Source organism: Mirounga angustirostris, unplaced genomic scaffold (assembly GCF_029215605.1).
Source record: "Mirounga angustirostris isolate CCGP_5_RB_7025 unplaced genomic scaffold, mMirAng1.0.hap1 SCAF_15, whole genome shotgun sequence".
NCBI lineage: Eukaryota > Metazoa > Chordata > Mammalia > Carnivora > Phocidae > Mirounga > Mirounga angustirostris.
Genome location: NW_026991723.1, coordinates 44,812,962 through 44,833,020, shown reverse-complemented (window position 1 = coordinate 44,833,020; position 20,059 = coordinate 44,812,962). Strand labels below are relative to the sequence as shown.

The following is a 20,059-nucleotide window of genomic DNA, read 5'->3' as shown; positions in this document are numbered from 1 at the left end:
ATCACATTTTAAAATGATACTGAAATTTGTAATTATTAGTTGCTACCTTTATTTTTATATTATAAATTAAAATGGTCTGATTTATTAGTATGAATGTCTTTAAGAAGACAATCAAGATTTTTCATATATGGATTTGCCTGACTTCCCTGAAGCAAAACGAATTGTGCATGATCAAAAAGTAACTGACACTGCTTCTTTTCACAAGGAAGTATTCCAGTATCTCTTCTATTTACAACTGGAGCATACCTGTATTTTCAGTTTCTATCCCACCATACCAGTGGGATGAAGAGGTCACACTTAAATCTTTACAGCCCTTGACACTTTACTGTGCAGTAAGAATGTGGCGATAGATTTCTCAAACACTTCATGGCAGAAAAGTTTCTCAGGCCCTCCTCTCCTCCATATAGCTGATTCTTTGCAACAAAGGAAAAAGGAAGCAAGTCCACCTTTCATGGCAAGTAACATGAGGTTTCGAATCAGACACACAGAGATAAGAGAAGGAAATATAAGAAGTAAAGATGCAGTTTGACACCTTTCTGATTGCCAAAATAAAAAGATCAGAGAGAGTAAGCAGTTTTCCATTGAATTGTTAAATCTATTAGTGTAGACTAAAAGCTTGAATGTTCATTTCACAAATGCTTACCTGGGATGATAATTTCTATTTAACAACATGTTTGGGGGAGGATGTAATATTAATATATCTTGTAGTATATAATGTATTTAAGAAAACTTGTGCCTTTATATGCTAATATTATAAATAATTCAGTTTATGAATAGATTAACCCCATAAACTACATAAGGGGGTATACATCATCTCTTCTAACCAAATGTAAATGTTAGGTGAACATGATGACCAATACACTACAGAAACTAACCAACTGTTAATGTACAACAATAACTACAGTAACTATTTTTTTTAATTTACTCACCAGCTTTATACGCTATTGCATTAGAAGCAGGCACAGACTTCTTATAACACAGAAATACACTGGAACCCCACTGTAAAATATAAATTATGTTTTAAAAAAAGAGCAAAGAGTGAAAATAAATTGATTTTGTTGAAAATCTTCTAAAGGTTCTGATTATTCAGTGAAATCAATTTAAAACATACGTTTATCAAACAGACTACAGGGGCACCTGGGAGGCTTAGTCGGTTGAGAGCCCAACTCTTGGTTTCAGTTAAGGTTGTGATCTTGGGGTCCTGGGATTGAGCCCCATGTTGGGCCCCATGCTCAGCAGGGAGTCGGCTTGAGATTCTCTCTCTCCCTCTCCCTCTGCCCCACCCCCTGACCCGTGAGGGTGCGTGCGTTCTTTCTCTTTAAAATGAATGAATAAATCTTAAAAAAAAAAAAAGACTACAGACTATAAAATATAGCAAAACATGAAGTTCAGAATACTAAAAGAAAGGAGTAAAAAAACACTGCCGCAAAAATTAAACTGACACAGAACAGTTTCAAAAAGTTCGGAATGCTGTAATCAGACACTTTGAAAGAAACAGCACAAAGTTGAGTGGGCTCTGGAGCTCAAACTAGGTACTATGAAGGTAACTGAGGTACTATGAAGTCATTACCTCCAGAGGCAAACTGTCTTCACTAAGAGCCATGGGTACATTAGCCAGTCATCTTTGCCTGTATCTCATTAAAGCTAATAGCTGTTTTATCTAAAGATATTTTTCAAAATAAATCTGACCCAATAGTAAATCTTAGTCTCATAAAACTATAAATCATAGGTGTATGTTTAATGTTCTTGTTCATTAGAGCCCTTTGAAAAAATAAGTATGGGGCGCCTGGGTGGCTCAGTTGGTTAAGCAACTGCCTTCGGCTCAGGTCATGATTCTGGAGTCCCGGGATCGAGTCCCACATCAGGCTCCCTGCTCAGCGGGGGGTCTGCTTCTCCCTCTGACCCTTCCCCTCTCATGCTCTCTGTCTCCCATTCTCTCAGATAAATAAATAAAATCTTTAAAAAAAAGAAAGAAAAAGAAAAAATAAGTATGTAAGGGGTGGGGTGCCTAGCATGCTTGGTAGAGCATGCGACTCTTGATCTTGGGGTTGTGAGTTCAAAACCCCACTTTGGGTGTGGAGCCCACTTGGAAAAAGCAAGTATGTAAAACTACAATAATTATAATAATATAAAGGGAGTTCCGTGAAGACACCAGTGAAACAACAAAAGCTAATAAAACCTCCATATTAGTGTAACACAGGCAATATTAACACATACCAAAAAACAATTTTAAATCCCTGACTTTTAAGTACTTTCTCAATGAAATTTTTCTACAAATCAGATAGCTAAGGATTTTAAAAATTATTATGAATCATAAAAGTTACAGATCTAAAAATAATAAAAACAACCACAAAATATAAGCAGAGTAAATTCTACACCCAATAATAAAGAGCAGTACAAAAATTATCCTTTTTTCGGGGGTAGGAGAGAGTACATATAGAACTAAAAAGGAAACAACTGTATTCTTACCATTCCACAATTTAAGTTTTTGTCAACTTTGCAGAAAGTATGAGGAGGGGTTTCTCCTTTGCTGGTTACAATAACACAGATATCAGTTACAGCCAAGGAATTCTGGGGTCGAATTAAAGGAGCCCTTCGATAAGTGATAAAGATTCTTTGTGAAGTAGTTGAACTATTGTTGACATTGGCACAGCGACCGTAGGGTGTGGCTTGGATCACTTCACATCCTGGAATAAGCCTTTCTTTCCCTTCATATAAAACTCTGCAAGGCAGGGAGGGGAGAAATAGATAGATAGATAGATAGATAGATAGATAGATAGATAGATAGATAAATACATTTCAAGTTAATGTTGGTTTTCCTCTTGAAAACAAACAAAAAAAATTGAGAAACAAAACCGTTTCTCAAATCTTAATTGTAAACCAAAAGTAAGATTTCTACTTTGGGAATTATAGATCTCTTAACTACTATTTTTCAACAGCTGGAATGTAATTTTAAGAACAGTAAATAAGATCAAACAACTTCATTTTTTTATCGCTTTTTACAAAAAAACGTATGAAACAAGAAAGGGGCAACACCATAAACATCCTCAGGTTGATTCCTAGATCAAGTATTCAGACATTTTCACGAAATTTATCTTCATAACTCCTGTCAAAATTTCACCTTTAAAAATCCTCTGACTGAAAATAAATATAAAAATCCTTTGACTGAAACTATAAAACATGGTTTAAAGAAATTAGAGATGAACCAATAAATAAAAAGACATCCCATGGTCATGGATAAGAACACCTAATATTTGGTAAGATGTCAGTATTTCCCAAAGAGATCTACAGAATCAACAAAAATGGATACAGGGCTGGCAAAGAATATATGGGAATTGTCTGTACCATCCTTAAAAACTCTTCCATAAAACTAAAATTATTTTAAAATAAGACTTTTTAAAAAAATTTTTTTAAGTGGGCAAAAAATCTAAATAGGCATTTCTCCAAAGAAGATATGGCCAAAAGCACATAAAGAGGCTCAACATATTAGCCATTAGGGGACTGAAATCAAAACCACAATAAGATACCAACTTCACATACACTGGGAAGGCTATAATCAAAAAGACATAATTACAAGTGCTAGTAAGGTGAGAGTGTAGAGAAACTGGAATCTTTATACAATGCTGGTGGGAATAAACACTGCTTTGGAAAACAGTCCAGTGGTTCCTCAGAGGGTTAAACACGGGAGTTTTGGTATGACTCAGCAATTCTATTCCTAGATATATACCCAAGAGAAATGAAAACATACATCTGCACAAATACTGGTATGCAAATACACATTTCTTAAAAGATTTTATTTATTTATTTGACAGAGAGAGAGAGAGTACAAGAAGGGGGGAGTGGCAGGCAGAGAGAAAGAGAGAAGCAGACTCCTCGCTGAGCAGGGAGCCCAACGCAGGGCTTGATTCCAGAACCGTGAGATCATGACCTGAGCCGAAGGCAGTTGCTTAACCAACTGAACCACCCCCGTGCCCCAAATACACATTTAACAGCCTTATTCATAACAGCCAAAAAGTGGAAACAATCAAATGTCCACCAACTAATTAAAAGATACATAAAATGTGGCATACGCATATAACAGAATATTGTGTAGCAATAAAAAGCAGTGACATACAAGGTGTGCCTGGCTGGCTCAGTCAGAAGAGCATTTGACTCTTACCTCAGGGTCATGAGTTTGAGTTCCACGTTGGGTGTAGAGATTACTTAGAGAAATAAATAAACTTTAAAAAATAAAAGGCAATGATGTACTAATACGAGGTACAACATCGATGAGCCTTGTAACCATGATAAGTGAAAGAAGCTACACAAAAAAGACCACATGTAGTATGACTCCATTTACATGAAATGCCCAGAACAGGCACATCTATAAAGACAAAAAGTAGATTAGTAGTTGCCTAGGGCTAGAGGTTGAAAAGGAACATCAGAGAATGACTGCTGATGAATACAGGGTTTCCTTTTAGGGGGATGAAAATGTTCTAAAATTGGCTGTAATAGCAGAACAAATCTGTGAATATATTTAAGACCAATAAATTGTACACTTGAGATGGTTGAACTGTGTGATATCTGAATTATATCTCAATGAAGCTGGTAAAACCCAACTAAATATTAAAATACATTATAAAGCTTCTATATTTAAATCAGGAAAATACTGGCAAATGAGTGAACAGAAAGAACAATGAACACAAAAGAAATACCTGAAATGGATAAAGGTGACATCTCAATATTGATACTGCGGGAAAGATGGACTTTTTAATTTAATAAGCAGGGCTTGAATAGCTGAATTGCCATTTAGGAAAAAAATAAAATTGTATCTATACTTCACACTATACACCAGAAAAAGCTCCCAGTGGATCACAGATAAATGTCAAGAATGAAGACATATGGGGCCCCTGGGTGGCTCAGTCATTAAGCGTCTGCCTTTGGCTCAGGTCATGATCCCAGGGTCCTGGGATCGAGCCCCGCATCGGGCTCCCTGCTCGGCAGGAAGCCTGCTTCTCCCTCTACCTCTGCCCCCGCTTGTGTTCCCTCTGCTCCTTTTTCCTCTCTCTCAAATAAATAAAATCTTATAAAAAATAACTAATTAATTAAAAAAAAAAAAAGAATGAAAACATACCAGTACTAAAAGAAAACCTAGCACTGGGAAAAGTGTAACTATGACTCAAAATCTAGAAACAGGGGCACCTGGGTGGCTCAGATGGTTAAACGTCTGCCTTCAGCTCAGGTCACGATCCCAGGACGTCCTGGGATCAAGCCCCGCATCGGGCTCCCTGCTCGGTGGGAAGCCTGCTTCTCCCCCTCCCACTCCCCCTGCTTGTGTTCCCTCTCTCGCTGTGTCTCTCACTGTCAAATAAATAAATAAAATCTTTAAAAAAAAAAAAAAATCTAGAAACAATAAAAGGGAGGAAGAAAATAAACTTCATCAAGTAAACTCTACGTGACAAAAAATGCAAGTCAAAAGATAAATTATAAACTTGAAGAAAACATTTGGAAACTTATTTCACAAAAATTTCATCTTCCTAGTACATAAAAATGTACTGTAAAAAAAATCAAAAAGGCCAAAACCCTGTTTTAATTTTTTTTATTATTATTTTTAAGATTTTATTTATTTGTCAGATAAAGAGAGAGAAAGAGCACAAGCAGGGGGAGCAGCAGAGGGAGAGGGAGAAGCAGAGTCCCCTGCTGAGCAAGGAGCCTGATGCAGGGCTCGATCCCAGGACCCTTAGATCATGACCTGAGCTGAAGGCAGATGCTCAACCGACTGAGCCACCCAGGTGTCCTAAAACCCTGTTTTTAAAAAGACATAAACAAAGTCAATGCCCAAAGACATTAACAATTCACAAAAGAAAAAAGAAAACAGTCCTTAAACATATGAAGAAATAGTTAATCTCATTAAAATTACTCCAACACAATCTCTTGACTGTGAGACTGACAAAAATTCAAAAATTTGATCACATATTTTGTGGATGGGACTGGGGGAAAAGAAGTACATATATCATATATTGATGGTGGCATGACCACAATGGAGAGAAATGTGGTAACATTTAAAAGAATTACACATGCATTTATCTTTTACCCCAGCAATGCCCTTCCAGGACTACCTGAAAATATACTTCCACAAATATGTAATAATATATACAAAGTTATTCACCAAAGCATTTTTTTTTTTTTAAGATTTTATTTATCTGACAGAGAGACACAGCGAGAGAGGGAACACAAGCAGGGGAAGTGGGAGAGGGAGAAGCAGGCTTCCTGCAGAGCAGGGAGTCCGATGCAGGGGCTTGATCCCAGGACCCTGGGATCATGACCTGAGCCGAAGGCAGATTCAACGACTGAGCCACCCACGCGCCCCTCACCAAAGCATTCTTGTAATTGCACAAAACTGGACAGAACCCAAATGTCCATCAACACAGGTTTGGAAAGGGCGCCTGGGTGGCTCAGATGGTTAAGCGTCTGCCTTCGGCTCAGGTCATGATCCCAGGGTCCTGGGATTGAGTCCCGCATTGGGCTCTCTGCTCCTTGGGAGCCTGCTTCTCCCTCTGCCTCTCTCTCTCTCTCTCTCATGAATAAAAAAAAAAAAAAAAAAAAAACACAGAGGTTTGGATGAATAAAGTATACACATCCACACAAGTAAGTACTACAGAGTTATAAAAAAATGAGAAAGACCTCCATGTTCAAATATGAGGTGATTCCGATGATACACTGTTGGGTGAAAAAAGCAAAGTATGAAATAGTAGATACAGTATTTATAGTTTGTTTAAGAAGAAGAAATAAAAATACACACACATGGGGCTCCTGAGCGCACCAGGGTGGCTCAGATGGTTAAGCGTCTGCCTTTGGCTCAGGTCAAGATCCCAGGGTCCTGGCTCAGCTGGGAGCCTGCTTCTCCCTCTCCCTCTGCCCCTCCCCCTTCTCATGCTCTTTCTCTCTCTCTCTCTCTCTCTCTCTCTCTCTCTGTATTTCTGTGTCTCAAATGAATAAAATCTTTAAAAAATAAATATACACACATGTGTTTATTTTTGTAAAAACACATAGTGAAAGGATAAATCAAAAACTGCATTAACAGAGGAGGAGAGGGCATAAAGTATAGAGAAAAAAGTATAGGAAATAAAGACTGAAGCAATACTTCTCTAAATATATCTTTTTACATGTTTTGAGCTGTGATAATATTTTCCATATTAACAGAAAATTTTTCTAAAACAAATGAAACACAAACAGAAACAGATGAACCTAACTGCAAACTACATAACAAATTGGTAACATAACCACATAGAAAAACTACTTCATATAATTTTTTAACACAGTAAATACTCTATAAATGCTTGATAGGTTTTATTCCAAGGGCAAGGAACCGTATATATATATATGTATATATATATACATATATATATATATATATATATAAAATGCCTCAGTAACAATGAACACACACAAATCCAGATTTTGTTTGGCAAAGCAGTCAGCTGGAAAGGGCTCCCACTAGCCAAACTCGGGACCATATGAGCAAACAGAATAAGGATTATAATAGATTTTTATCACACAGAATAAATTAAAATCCATAGTTTCTTAGTTATTCTCAAAACAATTAAAAAAGAGAGAGAGAATAAGAAAGCTCTTCATTCAAGGTCTTCAAGAAAAATGCCAGTTAAAAAAATTTATTTTTTAGAGGGGGGCGCCTGGGTGGCTCAGATGGTTAAGCATCTGCCTACGGCTCAGGTCATGGTTCCGGGGTCCTGGGATGGAGCCCCACATCGGGCACCTGGCTCAGCGGGGAGCCTGCTTCTCCCTCTCCCTCTGCCTCTCTCCCTGCTCATGCTCTCTATTAAAAAAAAAAAAAATTATTTTTTAAATGATAGAATTAGAAAAGTCTCAGGTGCCTGGGTGGCTCAGTTGTTAAGCGTCTGCCTACGGCTCAGGTCATGATCCCAGGGTCCTGGGATCAAGCCCCACATCAGCCTCCCTGCTCCGCGGGAAGCCTGCTTCTCCCTCTCCCACTCCCCCTGCTTGTGTTCCTGCTCTCACTGTCTCTCTCTCTGTCAAATAAATAAATAAAACCTTTAAAAAAAAAAAAAAAAAAGAATTAGAAAAGTCTCATTTTACATCCCCTGCCATGCAAGATCTAATTCAGGCAATGATCAATGGATCCTACAAAATGAGAAGTGAAAAGGAACTAGGGAAGCAGGTATTTAAAAAAGGCCCACAACTCCACAAATTACTTAAATAACAATGAAAATAACAATAGATATCTGACAATTACCATCTTAACTAAGTGACTGAACTTAACATTACTAATTATGAGACAATCTGTCACTACATCCTCTCCTAATGCTAGCCCTACCTATAAGTATTCTTGCCAAAAATATTTAACGTAAATTTAATTCAGACTTTAAACCTAACATCCAATTTATAGGAAATACTGACAATAAGGTAACAAGTTAAACAACATAATGAAGAAACAATTAGATAAATCTAGAGTGGGGAACATTCTATAAGACAATTGGCAAGACTCTGCAAAATGTCAATATATAACAGAAAAATTGGGGGGAGATGAAGAGTCTAAAGAGGCATAACAACCAAATGCAGTGAGTAAACTATGACAGGATGCTGAATATTTCTTTTCAAGATTTTACTTGGCAGATAGAGTGAGAGAGGGAGTGAGCACAAGCAGGGGGAGTGGAAGGCAGAGGGAGAAGGAGGCTCCCCGCTGAGCAAGGAGCCGATCCTAGTACCCTGGGATCATGACCTGGGCCTAAGGTAGCTGCTTAACCGACTGAGCCACCCAGGCACCCCATGAATATTTTTCTTAAAAAGGCGATAAAAGATATTCTGGGGATAACTGTGAATATTTGGATAGGGAATGGATATTGAAAAATACAATACAATTATTAATTTTCTATATACCATGGTTCTACAGGAACACATCTTAAGGGATGCATGCTGAAGTATTCATGGGAGAATTGTCAGGATATCTCCAGCCTCCTTTCAAATAGTTTAGCAAAAATATGGAAAAATGTTAATTTGCTGAATCTAGGTGGAAAGTGTACTGTTCATTATACTACAGTCTATATCATTCAGGAGGAAAGGATACTGGTGTTTATTATAGCATTCAATTAACTTTTCTGTATGTTTGAAAATTTTCCAAAAAAACATAAAAGTGCTGGAGAAAAAGCTCTTTTGAAACTCAGTAAATCTGGGGGTGCCTGGGTGGCTCAGTCATTAAGCATCTGCCTTCGGCTCAGGTCATGATCCCAGGGTCCTGGGACAGAGCCCCGCATCGGGCTCCCTGCTCTGCAGGAAGCCTGCTTCTCCCTCTCCCACTCCCCCTGCTTGTGTTCCCTCTCTCACTGTGTCTCTCTCTGTCAAATTAATAAATAAAATCTTAAAAAAAAAGAAAAGAAAAGAAAATCAATAAATCTGGAACGCCTAGGTAGCTCAGTCGGTTAAGCATCTGCCTTTGGTTCAGGTCATGATCTCCGGGTCCTGGGATCCAGCCCCACATCAGGATCCCTGCTCAGCAGCAAGTCTGCTTCTCCCTCTCCCTCCGCCCCTCCCCAACCCCCCCCCTCCGCCCACCGCATGGGCGTGCACGCGTTCTCTCTCTCCTTCTTTCTCTCTCTCTCTCATGCACACGTGCACTCTCACTCTCTCAAACCATGAGAGACTATGGACTCTGAGAAACAAACTGAGGGTTCTAAAGGGGAGGGGGGCATGGGTTAGCCTGGTGATGGGTATTAAAGAGGGCACATATTGAATGGAGCACTGGGTGTTATACGCAGACGATGAACCATGGAACACTACATCAAAAACTAATGATGTAATATATGGTGATTAACATAACATAATAAAATAAAATTTAAAAAATGAATCTGATAAATGGAGGAAGAACTGCGTAATTTGTGATTCTTTGTCTTAATAAACACATCTGACATAAGATAATACATTGTACTATTTAAATTATACTTTATAGAGTATTTGATGTTACAGGGGAATATCAGATCTTATGTACTTTAAACTTAATTAACATTTTTCTTAAAAAAAAGAAAACCTGATAAATATCTCATGTCAGTTTATGAAAGTCAAAAAGGTCAAAAGTTTGAAAACAGTATTTCTTATTTAGTTGAATGAGATGGGTACCTGTCTTTGTAGTGGCTACAAGTTTTCCAAACCTCACTCGTGTGCTTAAATGGGGGGAAAGTGGGGTGGACAGGTCAAAATATTGCAGTCACCAGGTATTAACAATTATTTGATCTGGAAAGAAAAATTTACCATCATGATTAACTAAAAGACAACCTACACTCTGGGAAACTAGATCAGTAAACTATCATAACAAGCCTTAGGGAAGTACAAGATGTATATGAGTCACTTGCAACCTGAAGGTATCTAAGGTATTAATTATCTAAGTCATCATTTTAAGTTGTGCCCCTGAACCACGAGAACAGCAATCTTTGAAAGCTACACATCCAGGGGCGCCTGGGTGGCTCAGTTGGTTAAGCAACTGCCTTCAGCTCAGGTCATGATCCTGGAGTCCCGGGATGGAGTCCCGCATCGGGCTCCCTGCTCAGCGGGGAGTCTGCTTCTCCCCCTGATCCTCCCCCCTCATGCTCTCTATCTCCCATTCTCTCTCTCAGATAAATAAATAAAATCTTAAAAAAAAAAGAAAGCTACACATCCTTTCAATTATGACTGTATAGTGGGGGGATGGGGAGGAGGATATGAAAAGATGGCCTTGAGAGATGGCTGACAGTCAACACTTAAGTCTGAAACACAAGTTATGTCCCTGGCTTGATTCCCATCAACTGACATGGATATTACCAAAATTTTACCCTATACCCATCCTTCTATGGGTATTACCTATCTTCTTAAGAAACTCAGAGAGAAAATGAAAAGAACTGACATAAAACCATCACATGTCCTGAATTACTCCCCTGCAACCAACAGTTTGTGTTTATACCAATTTTCACCTCCTTCTCAAAGGAAAAGCCCCTCCCATTAAAGGCTAATCCAGTCACCTATGCTGTTGACATTGCCCCTTCCATCTGTTTCATAATTTTACTCTATCAAATACCTCCTTATTCCTCTATTTTCACCCTTTCTTTTCCATTGGTGTCTCTCCTTCAAGTAGGGATGTTCAAGGTTATCCCCTGGAAGAAATTAAAAAACAGCCCATGACTCTGTATTGCCTTACCCCACCCCCCCACCCAGGTATCCTCAACCGTTGCTTCTGGGGATTTTGTTAAAATACAGATTCCGATTAAGGAGGTTTGGGGCAGTGCCTGAGATTCTGAATTTCTAACATGTTCCCAGGCCCTACGGATGATACTGGTTCAAGGACCACATCTTAAATAGCAAAGCCCATTACTATTTTCTCTTTAAGTCAAGCTTTCAAAAAAGCCTCTACTGGGCGCCTGGGTGGCTCAGTTGGTTAAGCGACTGCCTTCGGCTCAGGTCATGATCCTGGAGTCCCAGGATGGAGTCCCGCATCGGGCTCTCTGCTCGGCAGGGAGTCTGCTTCTCCCTCTGACCCTCCCCCCTCTCATGTGCTCTCTCTCCTTCTCTCTCTCTCAAATAAATAAATAAAAATCTTAAAAAAAAAAAAAGCCTCTATTAATCCAATTCCAATCATTTCTCAACCTTTCTAACTTGCCTCCTGTTCCTGATGATCCTATAAAGCTGTATGACCACCATCCTAACTGTATTGACTTAAAGGAAAACCACAGAGCTAAACAGCGTGGCCAATACTAACGGAGTTAAATGGATGCTGCATAAAGGTCAAGTAAGGTAAGGACAAATCATCCTTTGACTTTGGAAATCTGAACATAATGAGGACCTAGGACCATTTCACCAGAGCTCGACTGCAAAAGTAGAGGAGGTGATTTAGACAAGTGGTGGTCAAATGGAGCAGCTTACTACCTTTTCTTAATATCTGAACAACTATTATCAGAAAAACCAGCAACCATTAAGAAACAACAACAACAACTTCATGGGACAATCAGGGAAATTTGGATATATGATGATATTAAGTAATTAATCATTTCTACAGAGTGGTATTGTGATGACATTAAGAGATTCAACATAAGAAAATCAATGTAATACCTCACATTAACAGAAAGAAGGAAATACCTACATGATCTCAATTAACAAAGAAAAGGCATTTGAAATAAATCCAACACACTTTATGATAAAATCATAAAATCAGAAATAGAAGGGACCTTTCTTAATATGATAAAAGGCATTTATGAAAAACCCACAGCTAACATCATATTCAATGGTGAAAGACTGAAAGCTTTCCACCTAAGATCAGGAATGAGCCAAGGATGCCTGTTTTCACCATCATTATCCAACACTACGTTTAAGTTCTAGTTGAAGCGATAAGACAAGGGAGCAAATACAACAAACTGCAAAGGAAGGAGTAAAACTAGCTCTATTTGCAGATGACATGATCCTATATATTAAAAAAAACCCTGAATATCCAAAAGAAAGCTATTAGAGCTAACAAATTCAGCAAAGTTGCAGGGTTTAAGATTAACACATGTAATTAAAATTCAGCTGTGTTTGTATAAAACAGCAATAAACAACCCAAAAAGGAAATTAAGAAAACAATCCCTTTTTTTTTTTTTAAGATTTATTTATTTATTTATTTGACAGAGAGAGACACAGTGAGAGAGGGAACAGAAGCAGGGGGAGTGGGAGAGGGAGAAGCAGGCTTCCCGCCGAGCAGGGAGCCTGATGCGGGGCTCTGTCCCAGGACCCTGGGATCATGACCTGAGCCTAAGGCAGGCGCTTAATGACTGAGCCACCCAGGTGCCCTGAAAACAATCCCATTTTTAATAGAATCCAAAAGAATAAAATATGTAGGAATAAAATGAATCAAGGAGGTGAAAGACTTATACACTAAATAAAACATTGCTGAAAGAAATTAAAGACCTAAATAAAAGGGAAAGATATTTCATATTCATGTTAGAAGACTTAACTGGTATAAAGATGGTCGTACTCCCTACTTTGATCTATAGATTAAATGCAATCCCCACCAAAATTCCAACTCCGTGTTTTGCATAAAGGGACAAGCTGATCCTAAATACTTCCTAGGATGCTCTCAAGTACCTATATGTTTTTACTGATGGTAATTATAATAAACAGAACAGCTTAATACATGACATGTATACCTATTAAAGTAATAATTATAGGTATTCTAAAAGCATATCTCATCTACAAAAGAGGGTCAATGTAGACATTTTTGGGAAAGGGGCTTTTACAAAGAATGTACCTCTCTGGCTGTGGACTAAGATACTAAATACCTTATAAAAACTATACTCGTTCTAAATTGTAAATACCTCCTCCCTCCTGGGACTAAAAACCACACAGCACAATTTTTTTTTTTTTTTTAAACAGGAATGTTCCTTTGTTAAATGAGTTCAGGGCTTCACAAAACCTCATCACATAACCTAAGCAGCCCCTTAAAAATATAGTCTTTTATTGTAGCTTCTTGTTCTTTTATTTTTAATTAATAAGTTTATCTGAAAAGTACAAGAGAAATGGAATCACATTTCAGGCTCTAATGCCTTCATTTCAATCTTTTGAAAGGAAATGATCTAATGATTCAAGTACAATGCAGAGAAATTCAGTAAGGGTGGATAGAGAGATGTAATATCTTACTACACTTGATCCTAAAGTAACAAATAATAATAGAACTATCGGGGCGCCTGGGTGGCTCAGTCGTTAACCGTCTGCCTTTGGCTCAGGTCATGATCCCAGGGCGCTGGGATTGAGCCCCGCATCGGGCTCCCTGCTCAGCGGGAAGTCTGCTTCTCCCTCTCCCTCTGTGGCTCCCCCTGCTTGTGTTCCCTCTCTCGCTGTGTCTCTCTCTGTCAAATAAATAAATAAAATCTTTAAAAAATAATAATAATAATAGAACTATCAAGGATTTCAAATTTCTATTCCCATGTACTTTAAATAAATACTATTTCCTTCACTATAGCAAAAGAAAATAAGTACCATACCCAATGTCGGTAAGGGGTGGTTTATCTCTTGCTCTCTTATAACAGAGGAAAAGTTCTGGGCTTTTCAGACTTCCATAGTTCAAATTTGCTTGGAGAGCTGATGGAGTGGCTTCAACACAGGTGTAACCTTCAGGTACTGTTTCCCCAGCAGATTTGTTAATAACTGCAATGTCTGTAATTGGAGCTTTAGGCCCAGCTGACTTAGTGTCTAAACGATTTATTTCTTGATCTAAAAGAGTCGATGTGTCAGTGAGACCTGCCACAACAAAGTAGTCAGTCACTCTTGGCCCTTTGTCTTCTATCATTGTTGCTATTTTATTTCCTAGAAGAGGAAAAAAAGAAAAAAGACATCCATTAAATAAAACACTTTATCTTGACTAAAATTAAAATACTCCTGGGTTAACAGTGATCAATTAAGTGCACTTCCCAGCTGGATTTATAATCAAAATGTTGTCCTTCCAGAGAAGCAGACTGTTTTGGTATTATCTTGTCAGCTTTTACCTGCTATAAAGTACAAGTTTACAGCATCAACTCATTTGTAAGGCAACTATGATCTTTTCATGTGCGAAGGCCCTGTTACGAATAATCAAACTGGGGGCGCCTGGGTGGCTCGGTCGTTGGGCGTCTGCCTTCAGCTTGGGTCGTGATCCCGGGGTCCTGGGATTGAGCTCCGCATCGGGCTCCATCCTCCGCGAGAGGCCTGCTTCTCCCTCTCCCACACCCCCTGCTTGTGTTCCCTCTCTCACTGTGTCTCTCTCTGTCAAATAAATAAATAAAATCTTTAAAAAAAAAAAAAAAGAAGAATCAAACTGTCAGAGGTGGGCTATGGGCTATGGTGCTTCAGCAAAATGCACTGCATGAACAATATTCAGACCATTTAAAACATCATTCTCTTTTGGGTTACAAAATTCCTAAAGCTAAGCTTCACATTTAAACAAATGAATGGAGTTCATCATGAATTAAGTCAAGGTCTAAGACTAAATAAATAAATAAATAAAGGTAATAGTAATAAATATAATCAAACTGGTCTCCTAATCCAGTTAGGAGTCTGTCCCTTCTGGTTAAGAAACTTTATGGAAACACCACGTAAACTAAGTAAGTTTAGGAGTCATGATGTATTTCCTATATAAATACCAGATAGAGCATAAAATACTATAATCAAGGAAGGGCGCCTGGGTGGCTCAGTTGGTTAGGCGGCTGCCTTCGGCTCAGGTCATGATCCTGGAGTCCCGGGATCGAGTCCCGCATCGGGCTCCCTGCTCGGCAGGGAGTCTGCTTCTCCCTCTGACCCTCCTCCCTCTCATGCTCTCTGTCTCTCATTCTCTCCATGTCAAATAAATAAATAAAATCTTTAAAAAAAAATAAAATAAAATACTATAATCAAGGAAGACAAAATCATAGAAAACACATATTAAGAGACTTAGGTAATACATGGTAGAAACCCAGAGATTATGAACATTGAGTCAAGATTTCTATTATCTCTAAACTCAGCACCTCTAAAAATAAAATTAAGCTTCTGAGGTTTTAAATATTTCCATGGATTTTATTTTATATACTTTTTAAAAACAACTTTATTTAAGTACAACTGACATACAATAAAATGTACATATTTAAAGTGTAAATTTTCATAAATATATACACCTGTGAAATCATTACCACAATCAAGATAGTAAACTTATCCATCAAAACCCCAAATTTTCATATACCCCGTCATATCCCTTCCTCCCCAATGAGTAATCTGTTTAGTCACTATAGTTTTTAGAACTGATGTACATGGAATCATATAGTATGTATTCTTTTTTTGCCTAGCTTTTTTCATAACTGAGATTCATTCATGCTATTGTTTATATCAATAGTTTCTTTTTTATATTTTTTAAAATATATTTTTTTAAAGATTTTATTTATTTATTCATGAGAGACAGACAGAGAGAGAGAGAGGCAGAGGGAGAAGCAGGCTCCCAAGGAGCAGAGAGCCCGATGCAGGACTCGATACCAGGACCCTGGGATCATGACCTGAGCCGAAGGCAGACGCTTAACCATCTGAGCCACCCAGGCGCCCTAAAATATTTTTTTAAGTAATCTCTATACCCAACTCACAACCCTGAGGTGAAGAGTCGCATGCCCTACCAATTAAGCCAGCCAGGTGTCGCTCACTCCTTTTTTTTTTTTTTAAAGATTTTATTTATTTATTTGCCAGAGAGAGACACAGCAAGAGAGGGAACACAAGCAGGGGGAGTGGGAGAGGGAGAAGCAGGCTTCCCGCGTAGCAGGAGCCCGACGCGGGGCTCGATCCCAGGACCCGGGAGATCATGACGTGAGCCGAAGGCAGACGCTTAACGACTGAGCCACCCAGGCGCCCCTCGCTCATCCCTTTTTATTGCTAAGTAGTATTCCATTGCTGAGTATACCACAACATGTTTATCTATTTACCTTATTAATAGACATTTGGGTTATTCTCAGTTTGGAGTTACTACAAATAAAGCTGTCATAAATAACCATGTATAGGCCTTACGGACATAAGCTTTCATTTACCCTAGGTCAATTCTTAAGATGAAAGGATTGGATCACCTGCTAGATATATATAGTTCTAAAAAACTGCCAAAGAGTTTCCTAGAGTGAGTATACCATTTTATATTCCTACCCTCAGTATATGAGACTTCCAGTTGTTCCACATCCTCTCTGAAGCTCTATATGATCAGTCTTTTAAATGTAGATACTCTAATATGCCTACAGTGATACTTAACTATCATTTTAATTTGCATCTTTTTTTTTTTTTTAAGTAGGCGCCACAACTAGCGTGGAGCCCAACTCAGGGCTTGAACTCACAACCCTGAAATCAAGAGTCCAATGCTCAACTGACTGAGTCACCCAGGCACCTATTAATTTGCATCTTCCTAATGACTAGTGAGTGATGTTAACCACATTTTCATGTACTTATTTTCCATCCATGCATTTTCTTCAGTGAAGTTTCTGTTCAAATCTTTGCCCATTTTCTACTTGGGCTGTTTGTTTACTCATTCTTGAGTTGTTTTTTGTTTGTTCGTTTTTAAAATTTTACTTATTTATTTACTTACTTTCGAGAGAGAGAAAAGGAGAGAGCTTGTGCACAAGCTGGGAGAAGGACAGAAGGGGACGGGCAGGGGGGAGGGAGAGGGACAAGCCAACTCCCCGCTGAGCGCAGAGCCCCACATGGGGCTCAATCTCACAACCTTGAGATCACGATCCGAGTCGAACCAAGAGTCAGATGCTCAACTGACTGAGCCACCCAGGCACCCCCATTCTTGAGTTTTAAAAGTTCTTTATATATTCTATAGAAAAATCATTTATTAGGCATATGCTTAGCAAATATTTTCTCCCAATCTATGACTTGTCTTTTTACTCTAATAATATCTTTTAAAAGCAGAAGTTTTTATTTTTGATGAAGTCCAACTTACCAATCTGTTCTTTTATGGGTCATGCTTGTGGTATCATATTTAAGAAATCACTGTGTCATCTAAGGTCACAAAGGTTTTCTCCAATGTTTTCCTCTAAAAATTTCATAATTTCAAGTTTTACATTTAAGTCTATGATCCATCTTAAGTTAGTTTTTGTATATAGTGGAGGTATAAATAAAGATTCACTTTTTACATATAGATATTCAATTTTTCCAGCACCACTGGTTGAAAAAACTAACTTTTCTCCACTGTTTTGCCTTTGTATCTTTATTCAAAAACCAACTGCCCAACATGTTTATATTCATCTCTGGATTCTTTATTCCACTAATCTATATGTTTATATGTCAGTACCAAATGATTTTGATTACCATAATTTATAATAAATCTTGAAATCAGGAAGTGTTAGTCTTCAACTCTGTTCTTTTTCAAAATTGTTTTGATTATTCTATTCTAGGTCCTCTACATTTCCATAAGCATTTTAGAATCAGCCTGTCCATTTCTACCACCAAAAAAAGCCTATTAGGATTTTAACTAGAATTGTGTTGAAACTGTAAGTCAATTTAAGGAAAACTGTCAATACTGAGTCTTCAAACCCATGAACAAGGTTAATCTCTGCATTTACTTAGATTTATAAAAATTTCTCTCATCCATGTTTGTAGTTTACAGCATATGTCCTTCACATCTTATCAGATTTTGCTTAAGTACGTAATAATTAATGCTATTGAAAACGACACTATTCCTTTTTAACTCAGTTTCCCATTATTCTTTGCTACTACATAGAAATACAATTGATTTTATATCTTTATCTTACACAGTGCAATCTTCATACAGTTGCTTACAAGTTGTAGAGTTTTGTAGGTACCATCAAATTTTCTACACAGATAATGTATCTATGAATAAAGACAATTTTACTTCTTTCTTTCCAATACAGATGCCTTTTATTTCTTTTTCTTGTCTTACGGTACTGAGTAGAACATCCAGTACAGTGTTCAAAAGAAATGCTGACCAAAGAAGATATACAAATGACCTTAAGCACATGAAAAGGTGCTCGGCATCATTAGTCATAGCAGCATTATTCACAATAATCAAATGGTAAAAACAATCCAAATATCCACCCAAAAAATGAATGGATAAACATAATGTGATATATCTATACAACAGAATATTATTCATTCATAAAAAGGAACTGAATTTTGATAAATGCTGTAACATGGATGAACTCTGAAAACTTTATGCTAAGTGAAATAACCCCCAGAAAGACACAGAAGAACAAATATTATATGGCTCCTACATGAGGTATACTGAATAAATTCCTAGAGACATAAAGTAGAGGTTATCAGGGGCTGGGAGGGGGGAAAATGGAGAGTTACTGTTTAATGGGTAGAGAGTTTATGCTGGAGACGACGGAAAAGTTTTGGGTATAGCAGTGGCAATGGTTATACAACACTGCCAATGTATTTAATGCCACTGAAGTGTATACTTACAAATGGTTAAAATGATAAATGTTATATATATTTGCTACAATAAAAAGAGAGAATGTATCAATAAGCATCTCTCCATATTAACCTTCTAGGCTTCAGTTAAGTTACAGAGTAAACTCCCAGAATCAGCTTTCTAGATCAGAGTATAAACCCATGTGTAACTATTACTATATGCTTCTTGCCTTTTGAAAAGAATATACCAATTTACCATGGCAACAGTAATGTATCTATGGTCCAATGGGTGTTACAACTGTATTTATGTTTATTGTGTTAGAGTAAAATTGGTATAGAGAGGTTTTAATACACATTTCTTTGATTTAAAAGAAAAAAAAAAAAAAGAGAGAGGCACCTGGCTGGCTCAGTCAGTAGAGCATGTGACTCTTGATCTTGGGGTCGTAAGTTCAAGCCCCATGCTGGGTACAGACATTATTTAAATAAATCAATGAATTTTTTTTTTTTTTAAAGAGAGAGAAATGTTGAGAGTAGACATCTTCATTTTGTTCCTAATCTCACAGGGAAAGCATTCAGTCTTTTATCAGTAAATATGATGTTACTTGTAAGTTTTTCATAAATATTTGCTCCTTATCGGGACGCCTGGGTGGCTCAGTCGGTTAAGCGTCTGCCTTCCGCTCAGGTCATGATCCCAGGGTCCTGGGATCGAGTCCCACATCGGGCTCCCTGCTCCGCGGGGAGCCTGCTTCTCCCTCTGCCTCTGTCTCTCTCTCTGTCTCTCATGAATAAATAAATAAAATCTTTAAAAAAAAAAAATATTTGCTCCTTATCAAGTTCTTTCTAATCCTGAGACTTTTATCAGGAATATATGTTAGACTTTATCACACACTTTTTCTGCACCTACTGACATGAAACACTTCTCTTTGTTTAACATAGTGAATTACAATGATTAATTTTCAAGTTATTAATCAACACTGAATTCCTAAAATAAACCCCACTTGGTCATGATATATTATCCCCTTTATATATTCTTGAATTCTGTTAAAATTTTGCTTGAAATTTTATATATGTTAATGAAGGATACTGGTCTGTAGTTTTCTTTTTTCCTAATGTCTTTATCTGGTTTTGATACCAAGGTAATGATAGTCTCACAGAATGAGTTGAGAAGAATTTCCTCCTCTTCAAGTTTCTGGGGCAG

General features: G+C 37.7%; 1 protein-coding gene across 7 annotated transcripts in view; it reads right to left on the bottom strand.

Moving 5' to 3' along the window:
• The window catches only part of DENND4C (DENN domain containing 4C), a 139,736-nt gene that overhangs the window by 91,318 nt on the left and 28,359 nt on the right, over positions 1–20,059 (bottom strand). For all 7 annotated transcript variants that reach the window (XR_010407641.1, XM_064579236.1, XM_064579234.1 and 4 more), the window contains 3 exons: positions 13,995–14,316; positions 2,470–2,722; positions 930–999 (listed from right to left, as the gene is read on the bottom strand). Coding sequence is in view for 6 of the 7 variants with exons in the window: in XM_064579233.1 (XP_064435303.1) it covers positions 930–999; positions 2,470–2,722; positions 13,995–14,316 (645 nt within the window). In the remaining variant the exon portion in view is untranslated. The remainder of the gene's footprint in view (positions 1–929; positions 1,000–2,469; positions 2,723–13,994; positions 14,317–20,059) is intronic.